Source organism: Leuciscus leuciscus, assembly GCF_965113295.1.
Source record: "Leuciscus leuciscus genome assembly, chromosome: 14".
Taxonomy (NCBI): Eukaryota; Metazoa; Chordata; class Actinopteri; order Cypriniformes; family Leuciscidae; genus Leuciscus; species Leuciscus leuciscus.
This window is the reverse complement of record NC_138738.1, coordinates 7,880,168-7,897,391: the sequence shown is the minus strand read 5'-3', so window position 1 is coordinate 7,897,391 and position 17,224 is coordinate 7,880,168. Positions and strand designations below refer to the sequence as shown.

General features: G+C 37.6%; 1 protein-coding gene across 1 annotated transcript; it reads right to left on the bottom strand.

Annotated features, from left to right (window-relative positions):
• Window positions 1–5,465: 5,465 nt before the first annotated feature.
• Window positions 5,466–10,199, bottom strand: LOC309513979 (uncharacterized protein; the record flags this gene model as incomplete). The annotated part of the gene is made up of 3 exons (XM_082190100.1): window positions 9,604–10,199; window positions 8,889–9,409; window positions 5,466–5,507 (listed from the first exon to the last, which is right to left on the bottom strand). Exons 1-3 carry the CDS (start codon window positions 10,124–10,126, stop codon window positions 5,466–5,468), a joined length of 1,086 nt encoding a protein of 361 aa, XP_082046226.1. The 5' UTR covers window positions 10,127–10,199.
• Between the last annotated feature and the right edge of the window lie 7,025 nt (window positions 10,200–17,224).

Sequence of the window (17,224 nt, the reverse complement as noted above, 5' to 3'; positions counted from 1 at the left end):
AATACTTTTTGTGCGCAAAAAACACAAAAATAACGACTTTATTCCACTATTTATTTCCTTCTCTCTGGGCCTCGAGTTTTTTCATGTAGTGTAACTGCGCAGCGCTTCTGTGTTGTACGTCACACGCATGACACACATGACCAGCGTCGGCCAATAGTGAGCCTACGTGTGACGTACAACACAGACGCGCTGCGCTAAAACACTACGTGAAAAAACTCGAGGCTCAGAGAGAAGGAAATAAATAGCGGAATAAAGTCGTTATTTTTTTATTTTTTTTCGCACAAAAAGTATTCTCGTCGCTTTATAAACTTAAGATTGAGCCACTGGAGTCACTTGGACTATATTAACGATGTATTTAATGCATTTTCTGGGCCAGCAAGTTATAGTGTCTTAGAAGCCTATGGAGGAGTGAGCCAGCTCTCAGATTTAATCAAAAATATCTTAATTTGTGTTCCGAAGATGAACACAAGGCTCAAGGCTGAAATCTCACAAACACTTGACAGCTCGTGTAAGTAAACATTTGTCACTTTTTTGGCATAATTTTAATAAAGTTATAAATATCTGGAGAAAGCCTGAAGTGGCATATTTAAAGACCCCCCAGTGGTGAAAATCACGTTTTTAATGTAGTTTATATGTCTATGCAGTGTTTTTATTATTCTCTGAGACAAACTATGTGCAAATGCATGATTCAACAACATTGCTGAGTATGTTCTCCTTAAAACTGCAATGAAAAAAGTCTCAAAAACGTGGTTTGATATTCTTAATTCACAAACTACCTTGTAGTAACCAATTATGTAAATTATGTGCCGGTGGGCTTTGGTTTAGCATTTATTGCATATTAGCATCATTAACTATGCTCTGAAGCAGGGAAATCTCAAGAGTAGCCAGGTTATCCTGCTATATTTTTCTATTGATATGAAAAATCTGGTACATTTAGCAATATAGCGGTTGATTTGTGTATATGATATCATAATGTTATGATGAACTATGCTTTCTCCACTGATGTTTCTAAGTTGTACAAAGCATTTCTAAGGATAGCCTACTGGTTTTCAGAAGGCAGCTGTCTGACTCCGAGATGGCGAACGGGAACATGGGTTGTGTAACATTAGAAACACATTATTAGTTTGATAATGTAGTCAAGCAGAAGGCTAATCATATGAATTACCGTTATGTGTCCAATCTTGTAAAGATCGATAGGCCTGCATAAAACGCATTACCATTCTGATACATTGACTGATACGAGTATAATTCACTCTTCCACTTCTTATTCTGAATCAGTTTCTGGTTCAAACATACATGGCTAAATTAAATCAGTATTTCCATTGCCATTGTGCAGCGTTTAGTACAATAAAGTTGACCGAGTGGATCTCTGAGTTAGTGTGAGGGAACTGAGGTGGGGCTCATTTGCATATTCATGGATACATTCATGCATTCAAACTATTTTATGGCATGAAGAAATGTTTTCACTGGCAAAAACGTTTAAATATGTAATTTTGGTGATCAAAGAGGTGGACGAAGTACACAACTTTCTTACTTGAGTGAAAGTACAGATACTACTGGTCAAATATTACTCCATTACAAGTAAAAGTTGTAAAGACCTATTTTTACTTGAGTAAAAGTACAGAAGTACTCGTTTTTAAAAGTACTTAAGTATCAAAAGTAAAAAGTAAATGTCAATGCATTGTTTTATTATTGTTGCATTGTTGTGTGTAATACTTACAGTACCTTATGCCTCTTAATCTATGCCTGCACTTATATCAATATCACATTTATTTCTAGAACACAGTTCCAGTAGTGGGATTGAATGTGAGATTGAATAAGTCACTCAATAACGTCCACAATGGTTTCAGACACCCAAATGGCTGTTCCCTCAAATATTGCCCTATTTAAAGTTTTTTGGCTTTTAGTATGAATATGTTAGCCTTACTGTTATCTATAAGCTAGTGTGCTCCAAAAAAGTGACAAAATTCACATTTAGAAAACCAAACCCAACGTTGAAAATGAAAATCATGTTTATGTCAGAATCCAATGTCAGATTGACGTTGATCTCCAACATTGGACAGACGTTGTATTGTGGTTGAAAATGAAAATCGGGTTGACGTCAGAAACCAACATCAGTCGTGTTCTAACGTCAACCCGACTTTTATTTTCAATCAATATCCAACGTCAATCTGACTTCGGGTTCTGATGTCAATCAGATGCAGGGTTCTGACGTCAACCCTACTTTCATTTTCAAGCAAAATGCAACCCCTGCAACCAAAATCATCCACTGACTGATGTTACTTTCTACTCAAGGACCTTGACAAAATTGTAGTGGAGTAAAAAGTACGATATTTGTCTTTCAAATGTAGTGAAGTTAAAGTAAAAAGTTTCCAGAAAAAATAATACTCAAGTGAAGTACAGATACTCAAAAGGTGTACTTAAGTACAGTACTCAAGTAAATGTACTTTGTTACTGTCCACCTCTGGTTTTAAGGGATAAAATTATTGACCGCAGGGGATCTTTAAAATAATCTTAATTTTAACAAAGCGTAATATTAAAGATACATACTTATTTACACAAATACTTACAGTATTTTAATAGGTTATGACATCTACAATGTTGTTTTATTTATTTTGCATTGGATGGTGCTGTCCCACTGCCTAATATATGCTGAACGGTCAGTTCTCATAATTCTCACTCAAGATGTGTTCTATGTCCTTGTGTTCCTCCGAGTTCATTCTTTCAAGGGAATCTGGCAAGACCGCTCTCCACAATAACACAAGTCTTTGCATTCTTAGAATTGAGAAACAGCCAGTGTAAAGCTAAAATTATCTAGACAAAGTTTAAACGGGGTCTTTACTTTCAGATGTTCAGTATTGATTTGTTTTTCTTGATAGCTTGCAGGTGTTTCCAAGCCAGCCACGCTTGAACACGTAATTGGTGATCGCTGTTGCTCAGGGTGATGCTGACCGGTGCACACTGCAAAATGACTCACTTCCCTCGCCTTCTCTCCTCACTTCTCTGTCCACTCACTTCTAAAACAGTCAGGCATTTTCAAATTGTTCTAGAATGACCTTTACTTCATCAGACTGATGTTAAATGACTCAAATTGAACCCCAAGTTTATTGGATTAGTCAGTGGATAGAGGGTTGGCTGTGCTTACCTTGATTTAATACAGATAGATTTTTCTTATTCTTTAAAATTATTATGCAATAGGGACACAACATATTCCACACCACAATGCAGGATGTAAAATCAAAATGTTGCCAATAAATGAGTGTTTATAAATGCATTTACACCCTTATGGACTGACATACTCTATGATTATTTATTAATCTGATACAATAGATAAATAGCCAGTTAACAGCAGCAAATCAAAGAAAAAATAAGCATAATATTGAAAAATGTATTGACAAATTGCACCATTTAAAGAAAACAAAGTGTAGCTCCTTCATTACTGACTGTTAGACTGAGTGCCAACGCCACTAAAATTCCTTTGGTAACTATAAATGAGATCTATTTAAGGAGGCGGAGATGGTTCCTCCTCTGTTCAGGTGTAAAATATTGTTTATTTTTTGGGGGGAAATATTTTAGATTAAATGCAGAATGTTTTAAATTTCACAAGTATTTATTATAGAAATTAGTAAAATATAGAAAACATTCCATTCTCCTATTGAGAGCATCATTGTGCATGTCTCACGTCGCTTGCGTGTGGTATTACGAATTGATGATGGAATGGATCGCATTGAGAGGTGAATGGGCCAGATAGTGTATCTCTGCCCTTTTTCATTTCCTGTAAGTGAAATACCCATGATGTGAAGTTCCAGCAGAGATGGAGAGATTTTCATGGATATGGGCAGAGATAAGGAATAGATTGTAATAGCTGTTGGCTGCCTGAGGCTCATCATGCCTTGCATTCTAAACAGGGCTTAACTTTAAGTATTTCTGCAACTGATAGGCTCTTGTGAGTGATTCAGTTCTCATGGTGATGTTTATCCAATGACCTCCCCCATGTATTTAAGCTAATTAATGAGGTGTCAAAGCTATTGAAATGAGAATGAATCCTTATGGGTCTTTTGGTACAGGAGTTGACATGATGTATTGCAATGATTACTTTAAGGTTTTCTTTTTTGATTCATGTTGTCACACAGTAACAAATAGCACATAGGCTATTCCTTAGTAAGAGGATGTGCATTGGTGTTTTTTAAATGCCAGATCATTGAGTATTCCCGCCTCAGGATCGTATCTGATTGCTGAAGAAGTGCGAGTCATTCTCTGCAGGGGAAGATTGATCACCCAGGTTGGCATTGATTTATGTGATACAAACAAAATAGCTTAATATATAAATATATAAACATATAAACAAACAACAACTTAGGGGGTTACACATTGTTCATTGATTGTTGAACCGGCAGAAGAGTCATCTTTTGTAGAAAACGTCAAAGGTCAAGAACACAATATAATATAATTATTTTTGTCCTTACAATGAAAGTCAATGGGGTGTAATGTTATTTTGGACCCCAGTGACTTTCAGTGTATGGACAAAAACATTATTCAAAATATTTCCTTTTGTGATCCACAGAATAAAGAAACTCACAGAGGTTTGTTTGAATTGACATGAGCGTGAGTAAATGATGACTTTCCGATACTCCTAAGGGAATGCAAAGCCTATCAAGGAATTTCTTTGGAGATTAATTACGAAGCCATATAGACTTTTCAAAGCAATCAAGTGATAAATGCTATGCTCTGCATATAAAGCTGGCTTGTTTTAACATTGAAAAAGTACATCACCTTTAAGGCTTAAACTGATAATCTTCCTCTCTGTTGGACCACTCCAATTTAATTCACGCTTCCTTTGGCACCACTATGCAAATAATTGCGTAAAGGATTTGTAAAACATTACCAGAAATGAGATTTAAGCCGAGGGGATTTCAATCTGTTCCTCACAAAAATACACCATATGGCTTCAGAAGACTTTGAATAAGTATAGAAGCTTATCGGCATAAGATAGATAGTGTTTCACCTTTTGTGTTTCACAGAAGAAAGAAAATAATATGAGACAAGAATGTTAGGGGAGTGACTATTTTTAGTGAACTATTGCTTTGCATCAGATATTAAAAGTCACTTTCATACTCCCTCTCATTTGTCACTGTCTACTGTATTGAATAGATTTTACATGTATAATTCATAGTCTGTATTTCTAAGGTAGCAACAAAGAATGTTAAGCACACATCTGATCATCTGTTATGAATCTGATAATGAGATAATAATAATATATTGCAAAGTACTCTGTATTGCAAAGGAGCGTGCTGCTACTGTAGAGTGTGTGGGGCTTTGGTTCTGTCACATCTACCATCTGTCCTGCAATAAGAGACCCGATGACTATGGTTTTGGTCCCTGTGACTCGATTCGGCTTTATATTGACATCGTATCAGGGTGTGGAACGTGGTGAGGAAGACTGATGAGCTCTTAGCCACTGCATCTCATTTATCCCAATTACACAGAAGACTGCTTGTGTAGGCAAGCTATAACCAGAGAGGTTACATTGGTAATGTCACCCAGATGGGAGTGAGGTTTGTTTAATGGAGGCCAGCTAGTATCAGCTGTGCAGTAAACGTCACTCCCTTGGCCTTCAAGAGGCGCACTATATATAGCGACTGAGGCTAGAGGCTGCAGTCTTTGACCCTGTTTACACCTGATATTAACATACGTTTTGGTCGATCGGATCACAAGTGGACGACGCTAAATACAGGTGTAAACGGGGTCTAAAATGTTTTGAGCTTGTCCACTTTCGACCACTTCCAGAGGTAGTCGAAAACGCATTTGATCGGATTGCTTTCGTAGTGTAAACGCTCATGTGGTCGAATGTGTTCAAACTGCCACAGAAGACCGCCTACTTTCCGGCTACTCACCAAATGCGTTAACATTATGGGAAGTGCGCTAGCCAGACTAAAGATTCACTTTAGTCCCAAAAAAATTTGCTACCAACTACTACCAAGCACAATGTTCTCTGACCATTTCTGATTTCTAACACGCACTCACCGCGTTTGGCATCGTCTTGCGGCTGTCAGAGCAGAAACGAAAGCTGCTACCCTCCATATGTTTTTGCCGTCGTCTAGATCAAAAGATCTGAAAAAGCCTATACATTTACCTGCCCATAGACCCTCCGATCGGAAGAAAGGCCAACACTGCTATTACATTTAACATCAGTTCACTATAAGCAACAGGTAGTGCTGGGCAGTATACTAGTGCATCCAGTATACTGGTTTCAAATGTCAAATGTTGGACTGTACAGTGAATCAAATCGAGCTATGGACTATTGTCTGTGAATATTAAAACTCAAAAAGAGATAATACCATTGTACTTTTTTCGTTCTATTGTTGTCTTTGAACCAGAACCGGTTCAGATTTTACCTTTTGTGAATCCTAAAACATTTAGAATTCAGACTTCATATGTCTGACAACAAGGAAGCAAACTCTGCCAAATATTTTAATCATTCTCTCATCCAGATGAAAACAGCCCATCATCGTCTTCCCATGAGAAAACCACTGCCTGCTAGTTTCCCATAACCAATTTTCCAGGAGGTTTAAACTTCTTCAAATGTACTCCGGATGGTCTGTTTTTTTTATTTTAGTCATGCATATATGTGGAGGACAATACATGCAATGTGTACAAAGTATGCTTGTCGTGACTTCACCTCTCAGTTCTTATTTCTTCTAACAAACCATAAACGCTTCTAAAATAAATGTGTGTGTTGTGTAATTTGTGGCTAGAGTCTTCCACAGTTTTCAATTTTGTATGCTAAGCTTTGAAAAGCAGACAAAGACATTGAAATCTCATGAAAATGAATTATAAAATGAAGCGTGAAAGCTGTAGTCAGATCTATGGGTCTTCACCTCAGCAGTGGTGCAAGAAGGATCAAAATCTGCTCTGAGGAGAGCTTAGCTGGAAGGGAAAGCCCTACAGTTTATTTAAAACAAATCTTTGTGCACACAAAGTGTGTCTAAATAGAGTCATGCCATCTCAATTTGATATGGAGGGAATAGGGTGTTGGGATGGGAATGATCATTGGAAAGGTTGGTGGTTTGTGCAAGAATGTGAGAGAGCATAATAAACATCTAAAAATGATTTGGCCATGTTTATATACATGTACTTAAATATAATAAGGCAATCCCTTATTTGCAGTAAATCAAAAACAGTCTGGAACAGATTATAAAGTTTCAGGCCATTCTAACTTTGAAATACGTTTAAGGAATTAAGGATTTGAAAGATAATTCAACAATGATAGTGAGACTTGCTACAAGTTTCTCATCTATTTTATGATATAATACAGATTATGAAAACTGATAAAAAATATTTCTTTGGGTGTTCACACTTGGCATGTTTGGTTCGATTAAAACGATCTCTGGTGCGATTGCTCTGTTAGTGCGGTTCAGTTGAACAAGTGTGAATGCTGCCATCCGAACTCTGGTGCGCACCAAACAAACGCACCAAAAACAGGACGTGATGTCACAAGATGCGACTCTAAAAGGACAAAATGCTCAAGCATACCTGTTTACTCTTGTCATAGTCGCGATGTTGCCCAATACAGTTTGTTACAGGCATCAGAACCACGTCTCCTCACAGCAGATATTCATTTGTGTGTGTGACGGAGGGATACTTGCCGCTGTTTTGACTCTTTTACACATTTTATAAGCTCTTCGCGAGTTCTTAGCTGGTCAAAAAATACTAGGCTAAGAACATACAATAAACACATTTAGCCCAGCACACAGCATTGTTTTCGATGTTCGGTAAGTTACTTCACGAAATATATGTCATAAAAGCAGACAAATTAGTTTGTATCCCTATGCCTTTAGGTTCGGTATTAAAAATGCCAATGTTGACACTAAACGGACCAGGACTAAATGTTTCTTGTTTTTTTGGTCCAGACCAAATGAACCAAGCAAACCGAACTACAAGTGGTACCAACTACCAACTCTGGTGCGATTGCTATGTCGATTAATTGATCTATTGCGATTCATTTTATGAATGCTCTCAACTGAACACTGGTGCACACCAAACAAGCGGACTGAGGGTGTGTGTACACATGCCATGTTTGGTTCGATTAAAACGAACCCTGGCATGATTGCTCTGTTAGTGCAGTTCATTTGAATAAGTGTGAACGCTGCCATCCAACCCTGGTGCAGACCAAACAAGCTGAGACTCAGACCGAGACTGCTGAAAAGATGGGTATCGGTCCACTTCCAAACAAACTCCGGTGTGGTTTTGGTGTGGGACTGAAATATGAGCGCAACACGGACCAAAGACATCTAAATGACCCTAAAAAGGACAGAATGCTCAAGCATGCACAGTTTTTCTCGTCATAGGAGCTACATTGCCCAATACATTTACATTTAGTCATTTAGCAGACGCTTTTGTCCAAAGCGACTTACAAATTGGGACTAAATTAAGCAAGTCATCGTGAAGAGGCAAAAAACAATGCAAGAAGTGCTCAAAATACAAAGTTCAGGCATTATTCAGAGTAGCATAAGCCCGATAAGCGAGAATTTACAGGAATATATATATATATATATATATATATATATATATATATATATATATATATATATATATATATTTTTTTTTTTTATGAGGTAAAGTGCTCACGGAAGAGAAGAGTTTTCAGCTCTTTTTTGAATGTTGTTAAGGATTCTGCATTCCGGATGCCGGTGGGGAGATCATTCCACCAGCATGGAACTGTGAATGAGAATGTTCTGGAAAGTGATTTTTTGGCTCTCTGTGATGGGACCACGAGACGTCGCTCGTTGACCGATCGAAGGCTTCTGGTCGGGATGTAGACTTGTAGGAGTGAGTGAAAGTAGGACGGAGCTGAGCCTGTGACAGATCTGTAAGGCAAGCGTCAGTGCCTTGAACTTGATGTGAGCAGAGAGAGGTAGCCAGTGCAGTGAGATGAACAAAGGAGTGACGTGGGCCCTCTTGGGCTCGTTGAAGACAAGACGGGCTGCGGCGTTCTGAATCATTTGTAGAGGTTTAGTTGCACATGATGGCAGTCCAGCCAGAAGAGCATTGCAGTAGTCAAGCCTAGTAATGACCAGGGCCTGGACGAGAAGTTGTGTTGCATGCTCAGTTAGGAAAGGCCTGATCTTCCTGATGTTGTGCAGTGCAAACCTGCATGATCGAGCTGTCTTTGAAATGTGATCTGTGAAGGTCAGCTGGTCATCAACTGTTACTCCAAGATTTCTGACCGACCTTGATGCGGTGATTGATGATGAGTCTAGCTGGACAGTGAAGTCGTGTTGCAGAGACGGATTGGCAGGGAGGACGAGAAGCTCAGTCTTCGCCAGGTTGAGCTGCAGGTGATGTTCCTTCATCCATGTCGAGATGTCCGCCAGACAGCTTGAGATCCGTGCAGCTACTGTGGGATCATCTGGTTGAAGAGGAAGAGCTGTGTGTCATCAGCATAGCAGTGGTAGGAGAAACCATGTGCCTGTATGATGTGTCCCAGTGATGTGGTGTAGATGGAGAAGAGGAGGGGACCAAGAACTGAACCCTGAGGAACCCCTGTGGTCAGATGATGTGCTCTGGATGCCTCGCCTCTCCATGCAACCCTGAAGGACCTACCTGTGAGATAGGACTCAAACCAGTGGAGCGAGGTTCCTGTGATGCCCAGTGCTGAGAGGCTGGACATAAGGATCTGATGATTCACCGTGTCGAAGGCAGCGGACAGGTCCAGAAGAATGAGAACTGAGGATTTGGAATCAGCTTTTGCGATCCGTAGGGCTTCTGTGACCGACAGTAATGCAGTCTCAGTTGAGTGTCCTTTCTTGAAGCCGGATTGGTTGGCGTCCAGCTGGTTGTTCAGAGACAAGAATGATGTTACTTGGTTGAAAACAGCTCTTTCAAGTGTTTTTGCAATGAATGGTAGGAGAGAGATAGGTCTGTAATTGTCTACAAATGATGTGTTTAGTGTTGGTTTTTTAAGCAGTGGGGTTACCCGAGCCTGCTTGAATGCAGTAGGGAAAGTGCCAGTGTGGAGGGATGAGTTGATGATGTGAGTGAGTGCTGGTAGAAGTGTGGGAGAGATGGCTTGTAAAAGGTGTGAGGGGATGGGGTCTAGAGGGCAGGTGGTAGGATGACTGGACATGATAAGTTTAGATACTTCTTCCTTGTTTAGCGGAGAGAAGGAGGAGAGAAGGTTATTGGCTGTGGGAGAGGTTTGTCTGGGTTCCAGTGTGTGTGGAGCTGAGAATTGACTGCTGATAGTTGCTGTTTTGTCGGTGAAGAAGTTAGCAAAATCGTCAGCAGTTAAAGAGGAGGTTGGTGGTGGTGGGGGTGGACAGAGGAGAGAGTTGAATGTCTTGAAGAGTGATCGTGAGTTCGGTACAGGCGTCTGAACTGCCGTTTCCTTGCAGCAGAACTTGGGTTGTGTGCAAAGGAGGGATTCCTGCTGCTGTTTTAACTCCATTACACATTTTATAAGCTCTTTGTGAGTTCTCAGCTAAAATACCATCATACGTGCATCATACGAGCCCTACAACACACAGCATTGTTTTGGATGTTCGGTAAGTTCTGTCGCAAAATATAAGTCATAAAAGCCTTTTTTTGTATCTTTAGGTTCAGTCTTAAAAACAACAGTGTAAACGCTAAGTGTACTAGGACTATATGTATCATTTTCTCTTTTGGTCCGGACCAAAATAACCTAGAGAAAACTACAACTAAATGTGAACACCCTCTGAAAACAGCGAAATGTTTCAAACCAAAGTTTTATTTTTCTGTTAATCACACTCTTTTTGCTGAAACTGAGACAAGGCAGGGGTATTTTAGGTACATGAGGCAATCTGTCTCACAAGTTCACACTTACATATAATTTAGTAGAGTAATTTAGTAGGGTAAATAATAAATATGCGTATTTGTTGTCCAGGGGGAGGGCTCCGAGTTCAGAATTTTGTCCCGAACCCAGAGTACTCCCACCGGTTGTGATAAGAATAGTTTGGACTACAAGTGAGCTTGGGGCGGTGGAGGGATGCTGATAAACTGTCGAAGAACAGAGGCAAGTCTGCTGTATACCTTTTATTGTTAATAGTTGATTAACTGAATGCGCTCCTCTCGTGTTAATCAGGTTAATTATCTGAATGTGCTCATCCCGAACTTTGTTAATAAAACATAATTTATTTCAAGTACAGTCTTCATACTTTTAACAGACATGGATGGATGGATGATATTTAGTTGAAATGTTCCCTCCAGTGTTTCTCATAATGTGTTTGTCAGGGAAAGGTTTTTACTTTTCACTGAAAAGTGTAGTCAGAAGTGAATTCTGAAGTAAAAACTATATATATATATATATATATATATATATATATATATATATATATATATATATGTATGTATGTATGTATGTATGTATATATATATGTGTACATTATATATACTGTATATATGTTTATATATAATGTAAAAAAAGTTTTTAAATTTCTAACCAAACTGAAATAGGACTGTGTAGTTTATTCTCAGCCTCCGACAATGTGCCCATGGACAGCCCTTTTGTTGAAGAACAAAAATCACTGGATCTGGCATCTGATCTTTAGATCTTTGCTTTGTGATTGTGATTCAAGTCACCATGTCACAAGAATAAAGCCATTACTTTTAAAGAAGCCATGGCACCAAGACAAATGACTTCCAATGTGAACAAACTAGAATAAGCTAATTAAACACAAACTGGCTGAGTAGGAAGTGAATTACGTGATTCGGCCTCTATCGAACCATGTGGGGCTCCACTTATAAATCTATCAGAAGCTGTGACCTTTTCTTCAGCTTAGTTACATGCCATTTAGCAGATGCTTTTCATTCCAAACAACTTAAAGCAAACTAATTGCTCTGCTTGAAGTAAACCTACTTTAAGTGGCTTGCTCAAAAGCAAAATGGGGATAATAAATACTCATACTCAACTACTCAATTTCATCACTCTTTACCAAGCTGAATTTCACTAGCTATGTTTCCATCCAAAGTTGCGAATTTATTCCAATATTGGAATATCAAAATAACATTTGAGAATAAAGCACAGTGTTCCGAAGAGAACAAAATCGTCATTTCCTGAAATATCATTAAGAAAAAATCTAAGTTGCTGGAGTCGGAGAAGCCATGGGGTTTGCTTCTAAATTACACGTGTGAAGTGTTCCTTTACCCGGGGTTAAAAGGGTTGTTTAGAATGAAAAGTGTGAAAAGCCCTAAGGTCTATTGAGAGGGCAAGAAATGATCAAGAGTCAAGACGTCTAGCGTGGTTCAATCAGCCCTGCTGGTAGATGCCGGAACTGTCTGTACCATTACTGCATGTGCACAGAAAGCATCTTTCTCAATTCTTTATCCTTGTTTCCTGACAATAATTTATTGACAAGCAATTTATAAATTGCACATATTTTATTGTATGTTTTACCAGTTTTTTTACCGACTGCATTCTATGTCACAGCTCTTGTTTAATTAATAAGGAATAATAAAGCAGAACATGATTCAGTTCTGGGTTTTACACACTACAGGGATGGGAAGACTAACCAAACCCAGATGAAAAGTCTCAATCAAGGCAAGCTTTGTCTGTTTTAGGAACTAGGCTACTTATCTTAGCCTAAATCTGCTGAACTGGCTCATAGCTTAATAAATCACTTTGAAGTGATTACATTTGTTTGCTGTTTAGATAACAATCAATTGTTTTGTTTCATTTTCCCTTTGCTCTTTTAGGATGCCCAGTATTCACTCTGAAATGACTACAAAAGCTCTGTTAACCTTAACCAAACATTATTTCCAGACAAAAGATCATTATTTCTGCTCAACTGCTGCTCCAGCTCAAAAGACAATTACAGTAGTGATAAACTGTACCAAGGCCTTGACCACCATGTTAGGGTCCAGCTGTCTGAGCTCCATGATTTCCTGGCTCATTAAATCTTCCATATGAATGTCTTCATTCCTTCAGAACAATTTGACTCGATTACCTTTATGCACCAATGAAGCAGCATGTTATAAGATCAAGTACTGAAATTGATTTGGATATACGGTGGAAGCGCTGACCTCTAAGATCAAGCGAAGTCTCTCTTTGCTCAGTTTACCGTGGTTTATACCACACAAACTTCTCGTTTGATCTCCACATTATAAGTCATGAACACGTTTCTGAGCCCAAATCCACCTAAAACGGGATTTGAAATCTAGAAAGCAGCTTGATGTGCATGGTTTAAGTGAATAGCAGACGGGTAATCATGACCTTCACATCAGTGTTTGATGAAGCGTGTTCTTTATTACTCTGATTACGAGGTATAGTTAGAATGCTTTGGCTTGTAGGGCTGTCAATCAATTAAACTTTGTGAACAAATAAACATTTAATTGCGCATATTGTGTGCTGAGAAATCCCTTATTACAAACTTTGTTTCATGCTGCATAATTGTTTTCTGTCTAGTTAATTTAAAATATATAATTTATTTTAAAAAATATACTATTTTTATATCTGCAATATTGACAACTCTCTGGCCATTGTAATTACATTTTGAGACTTAGATCTTTGAAATGGGTTATTCCTATAAGTTAACATAAAAATTGCATTGCACTTGTATCAGTTGCGTTACATTAATCCACATTTAAAACCATCTTGTGTCATACATTTACAAAGACAAATGATTGCAATAAACTGAGGTACGAATTTATCAGTGCAGTGGATCCCTTGTGTTTTGTGTGTTTGTGGTCATTTTAATTAAATTTGATAAATGATCGGTTGTTTTAATATGTAATGAATGAAAACGGCAGACTTTTATATACTCAATATGTTATTTCTTGTGATAAAATGCGGAGCTGGGAGTATGAGGGAGTCGAGCAGGTTGATGATGATCTCACACTCCAAACAGGTTCAGACACTTGCAGCTGATAATGCAGATCGGGATTAGCTGAATCATTGTGACACTAAATGCTTGTATGATAGACGCAGTTTAATTCTTGACAGTATTTTAATGTGTTGCAGAATGTATCCATATAAAACAAAGTTTGTAGGTGTGGTTAAATCTGAGCCTGCACAATTTCCATGACATCAATCGACATGACCCAATTTGAAGATTCCTTGAGGTTTTTGTGGTCACAGTGGTATCCATTTGAGATATTGTCCTTAAAAATGTCAAGTCGACAGTAGAACAATATAGGTTGGAAATGCACATATTATTGCAGAAGTGCTTTAGAATGACATATAAGTCACACTTTGACAATGTGACTGAAGGTAATGCATGACGCAGAGGATTTGCAGAGGAGGAAAGAAAGGCCCCTGACATTTGAAGATGATTGTTGAACACTCAAGTCTCAGGTTCAAATCTGTGGCATTGCCAGAGAAGGAAAAGTAAAGCATATTAACTTCATGAGTCAGAAGAAGCATTCTCTTCTGAATCATGGGAAAAAACTAAATACAACCATTAAAGAGCAGATACAGAAATTCATTTACCTCTAAGAAACATGACTGAGATCAAAATGTGAAGTATTCACAATGATTATGCAAATGGGTTTAAAAGCTGCCGAAGACCATTTTATTTATCAGAACACTGAATGTCATAACATTTAAATTTTTATGGTGTTGATGAAAACCTTGAAATTTTGGCTGCAAAAAAACTCTTCTACATTATTGCTCAAAAAAGAAAAATGGCTTTTTGTGACAACATGCCCCAATATTGGCGTGTGAGGTCACTCTATTCTGAGGTTATCACATATGGAAACCTGACCTTAAATGAGCTTTAAAATAAAGCAAGCTGTGCCTTACCTTTTGAATGAAGAGCTTTTGTGGCTTCATGTGGGGATTTCTTCATGTGACATGCATTAGATGCTAAATTACAGGTGAAAATGAAAGACGAGTGTTACATTAGCATTCGGAAGCCACTTCCATTTGTGTTGAGGGTTCTTGTTGTATGTGAATGATTGAGCGAGTAAGTTCCCTGCTGTTTCAATGCTAAATGAATGAAATGACAGACCCATGTCCATTATATTTTCCCTTTTGCACTTTTCCACTCAATGTATTTGAAATCTGCAAATGGAAGATGAGTGTTTCATAAAAAATCTAGGACACTGCTTTTACTTGTTAATTGGTTTCACTGAATACTTAAATATAATGTAAACAAATAACCAATTAGGGTATTAAATATTAGTTTTTAACCATATCTTGATAAACCTTCTTGCAACAAGATTGGATTTTTAGGTTTATTTGTGAACTATTCCTTAGTTAAGCCCGAATTTTCTGACTTAGGATGCTGATAATTAGGTACATAAATTATGTGAGACAGCAAATGCATAATGACATGTATCATAATTCAGCATTTCAACAATGCATCATTTGCATTAAGTCTGCAATATTTTGCTAAGTTATCTAGTGAAGAAAAAGTGCGATAGGTATTTCATTGGCCAGGCAATTTTTGAAACTTTTTATTTTTTATTTTGTTTTTGAAGAATTGCCTCAGTAAGACTGCTTTGACAGAAGAGACAAACACATTGAAAGTGGAAGATGGCCGATTGATATTCAGACGATTGCTTAAACAAGTTTGAATAATGACCGTGAAGATACATCGTTTAGCTATTCTGTGGCCATGAATTATTTAAGTAATATTCTCTGTAAGGGAATTTACATTTAAGACCCGATGGCGCTTCACCTCTTCGGTATAAGCTGTTAAACAGGCATTTGACCTGCATTTTCAACTGCTGTGGAATCTGATACACTCTTGCATTTGTTAATTTTGTGGTTATCTAACTTGTTATCCAATTTATTGTACTTAACTGTACATAATATAGTCATTAGCAAGACCTTCAAGCATTAAATGAATGATTAATTTGTTATGCTTAAGTAATTGTGTGTTTTTTGAGCCTGATGGAAATGTTAAGACGTCTGCAGTTTTAATGTGTCTGACCTCTTTAGTTTAATTTACAACAGTATTACATACAGATGTGCTGATATACACATATCTCTAAGTGTATGTTTGTCTACTGAGATAAAAAGAGTCAAATTATATGTCTGCAAAAATGCTATTTTTCATCTTATTGCTTTATTCCTTGGTAACTACATTAGCAAGCCTAAATATATTAGCATGCTCACTGATATGAAGATCTTGGGTTTGCTAATATAAAGATTTTGAGTTTAGGCAATGTCAGTAATAATGTCATGTATCATCACAGCTAGATTTGAAACAAAGCATTATGTATCTGTACATACACATACTGTATCACACAACGCCTCAAACCAGAGCAATGCATCACGACTTTGAGGCTTTGAGTGATAACCGTAAGATGGCATAATTTGCATCCTAATGGTAACAGTTTTTACCTAATATAATTCCTATATATTTACATTTACATTTATTTATTTAGCAGACGCTTTTATCCAAAGCGACTTACAAATGAGAAATCATGTTGAAGGAGAAAGTATAGGAGAAAGGAGAAAAATATATCCGGGGAGAAAGAGGTATTTCTATGATAAGACAAATGATTCTACTGCTATTAGTAATTGCAAATGCCATTAATACATGAACCACAGAGTAAATTAATTAAATACTTGATGCATCCAATTGGCAAAAATGCATGAATGAAAAAAAGATTGTGACTGTCAAATGTAGAAATTCCAAAGAGCCACTTCTACTGGCAAATTCCCCACTTTAAAAGATTAAATGTGTGTGTTCACTTAATTATCATTATTATTTTCAGGGTAGTAACAGAGGACGTTCACTCTAAACAAAAATGGTGCTAAATAGCACTAAAAGTGGTTCATTGGCTTGTAATCATAGGGGAACCACTTTAAGTGCCATATAGCACCTATCTTTAAAGGTGCTATACAGCACCTTTGTCAAATGGTGCTATGTAGAACCATAAGAGGTGCCATATAGCACCTTGGTTGTTTATAATTGCTTCAACAAAAATGGTGCTCAACAGTACCCAACAGTGGTTCTTTGGCTCGTAATAATAGGGGAACCTCTTTTGGTACTATATGGCACTTAAGAAGCTATATAGAACCATCTATGTTTTTGTTTTTTTTTACATTTGAGGTAGTAGGGCCCATTATCATGCCAGATACTACAATTGATGAGTCAATATGCTCCTAAATGACAATTACTTACAAGATGGATAATTAATTTCTTACCAAATCGTGGCTTAAAAGATTCAAAATCCTGTAAAAAAAATTTCTGTGGTCAAAAAGTCTTGTGTGGGGGCCCTGGAATATATATAGGCGGGACTTGTATTCAGGACAATC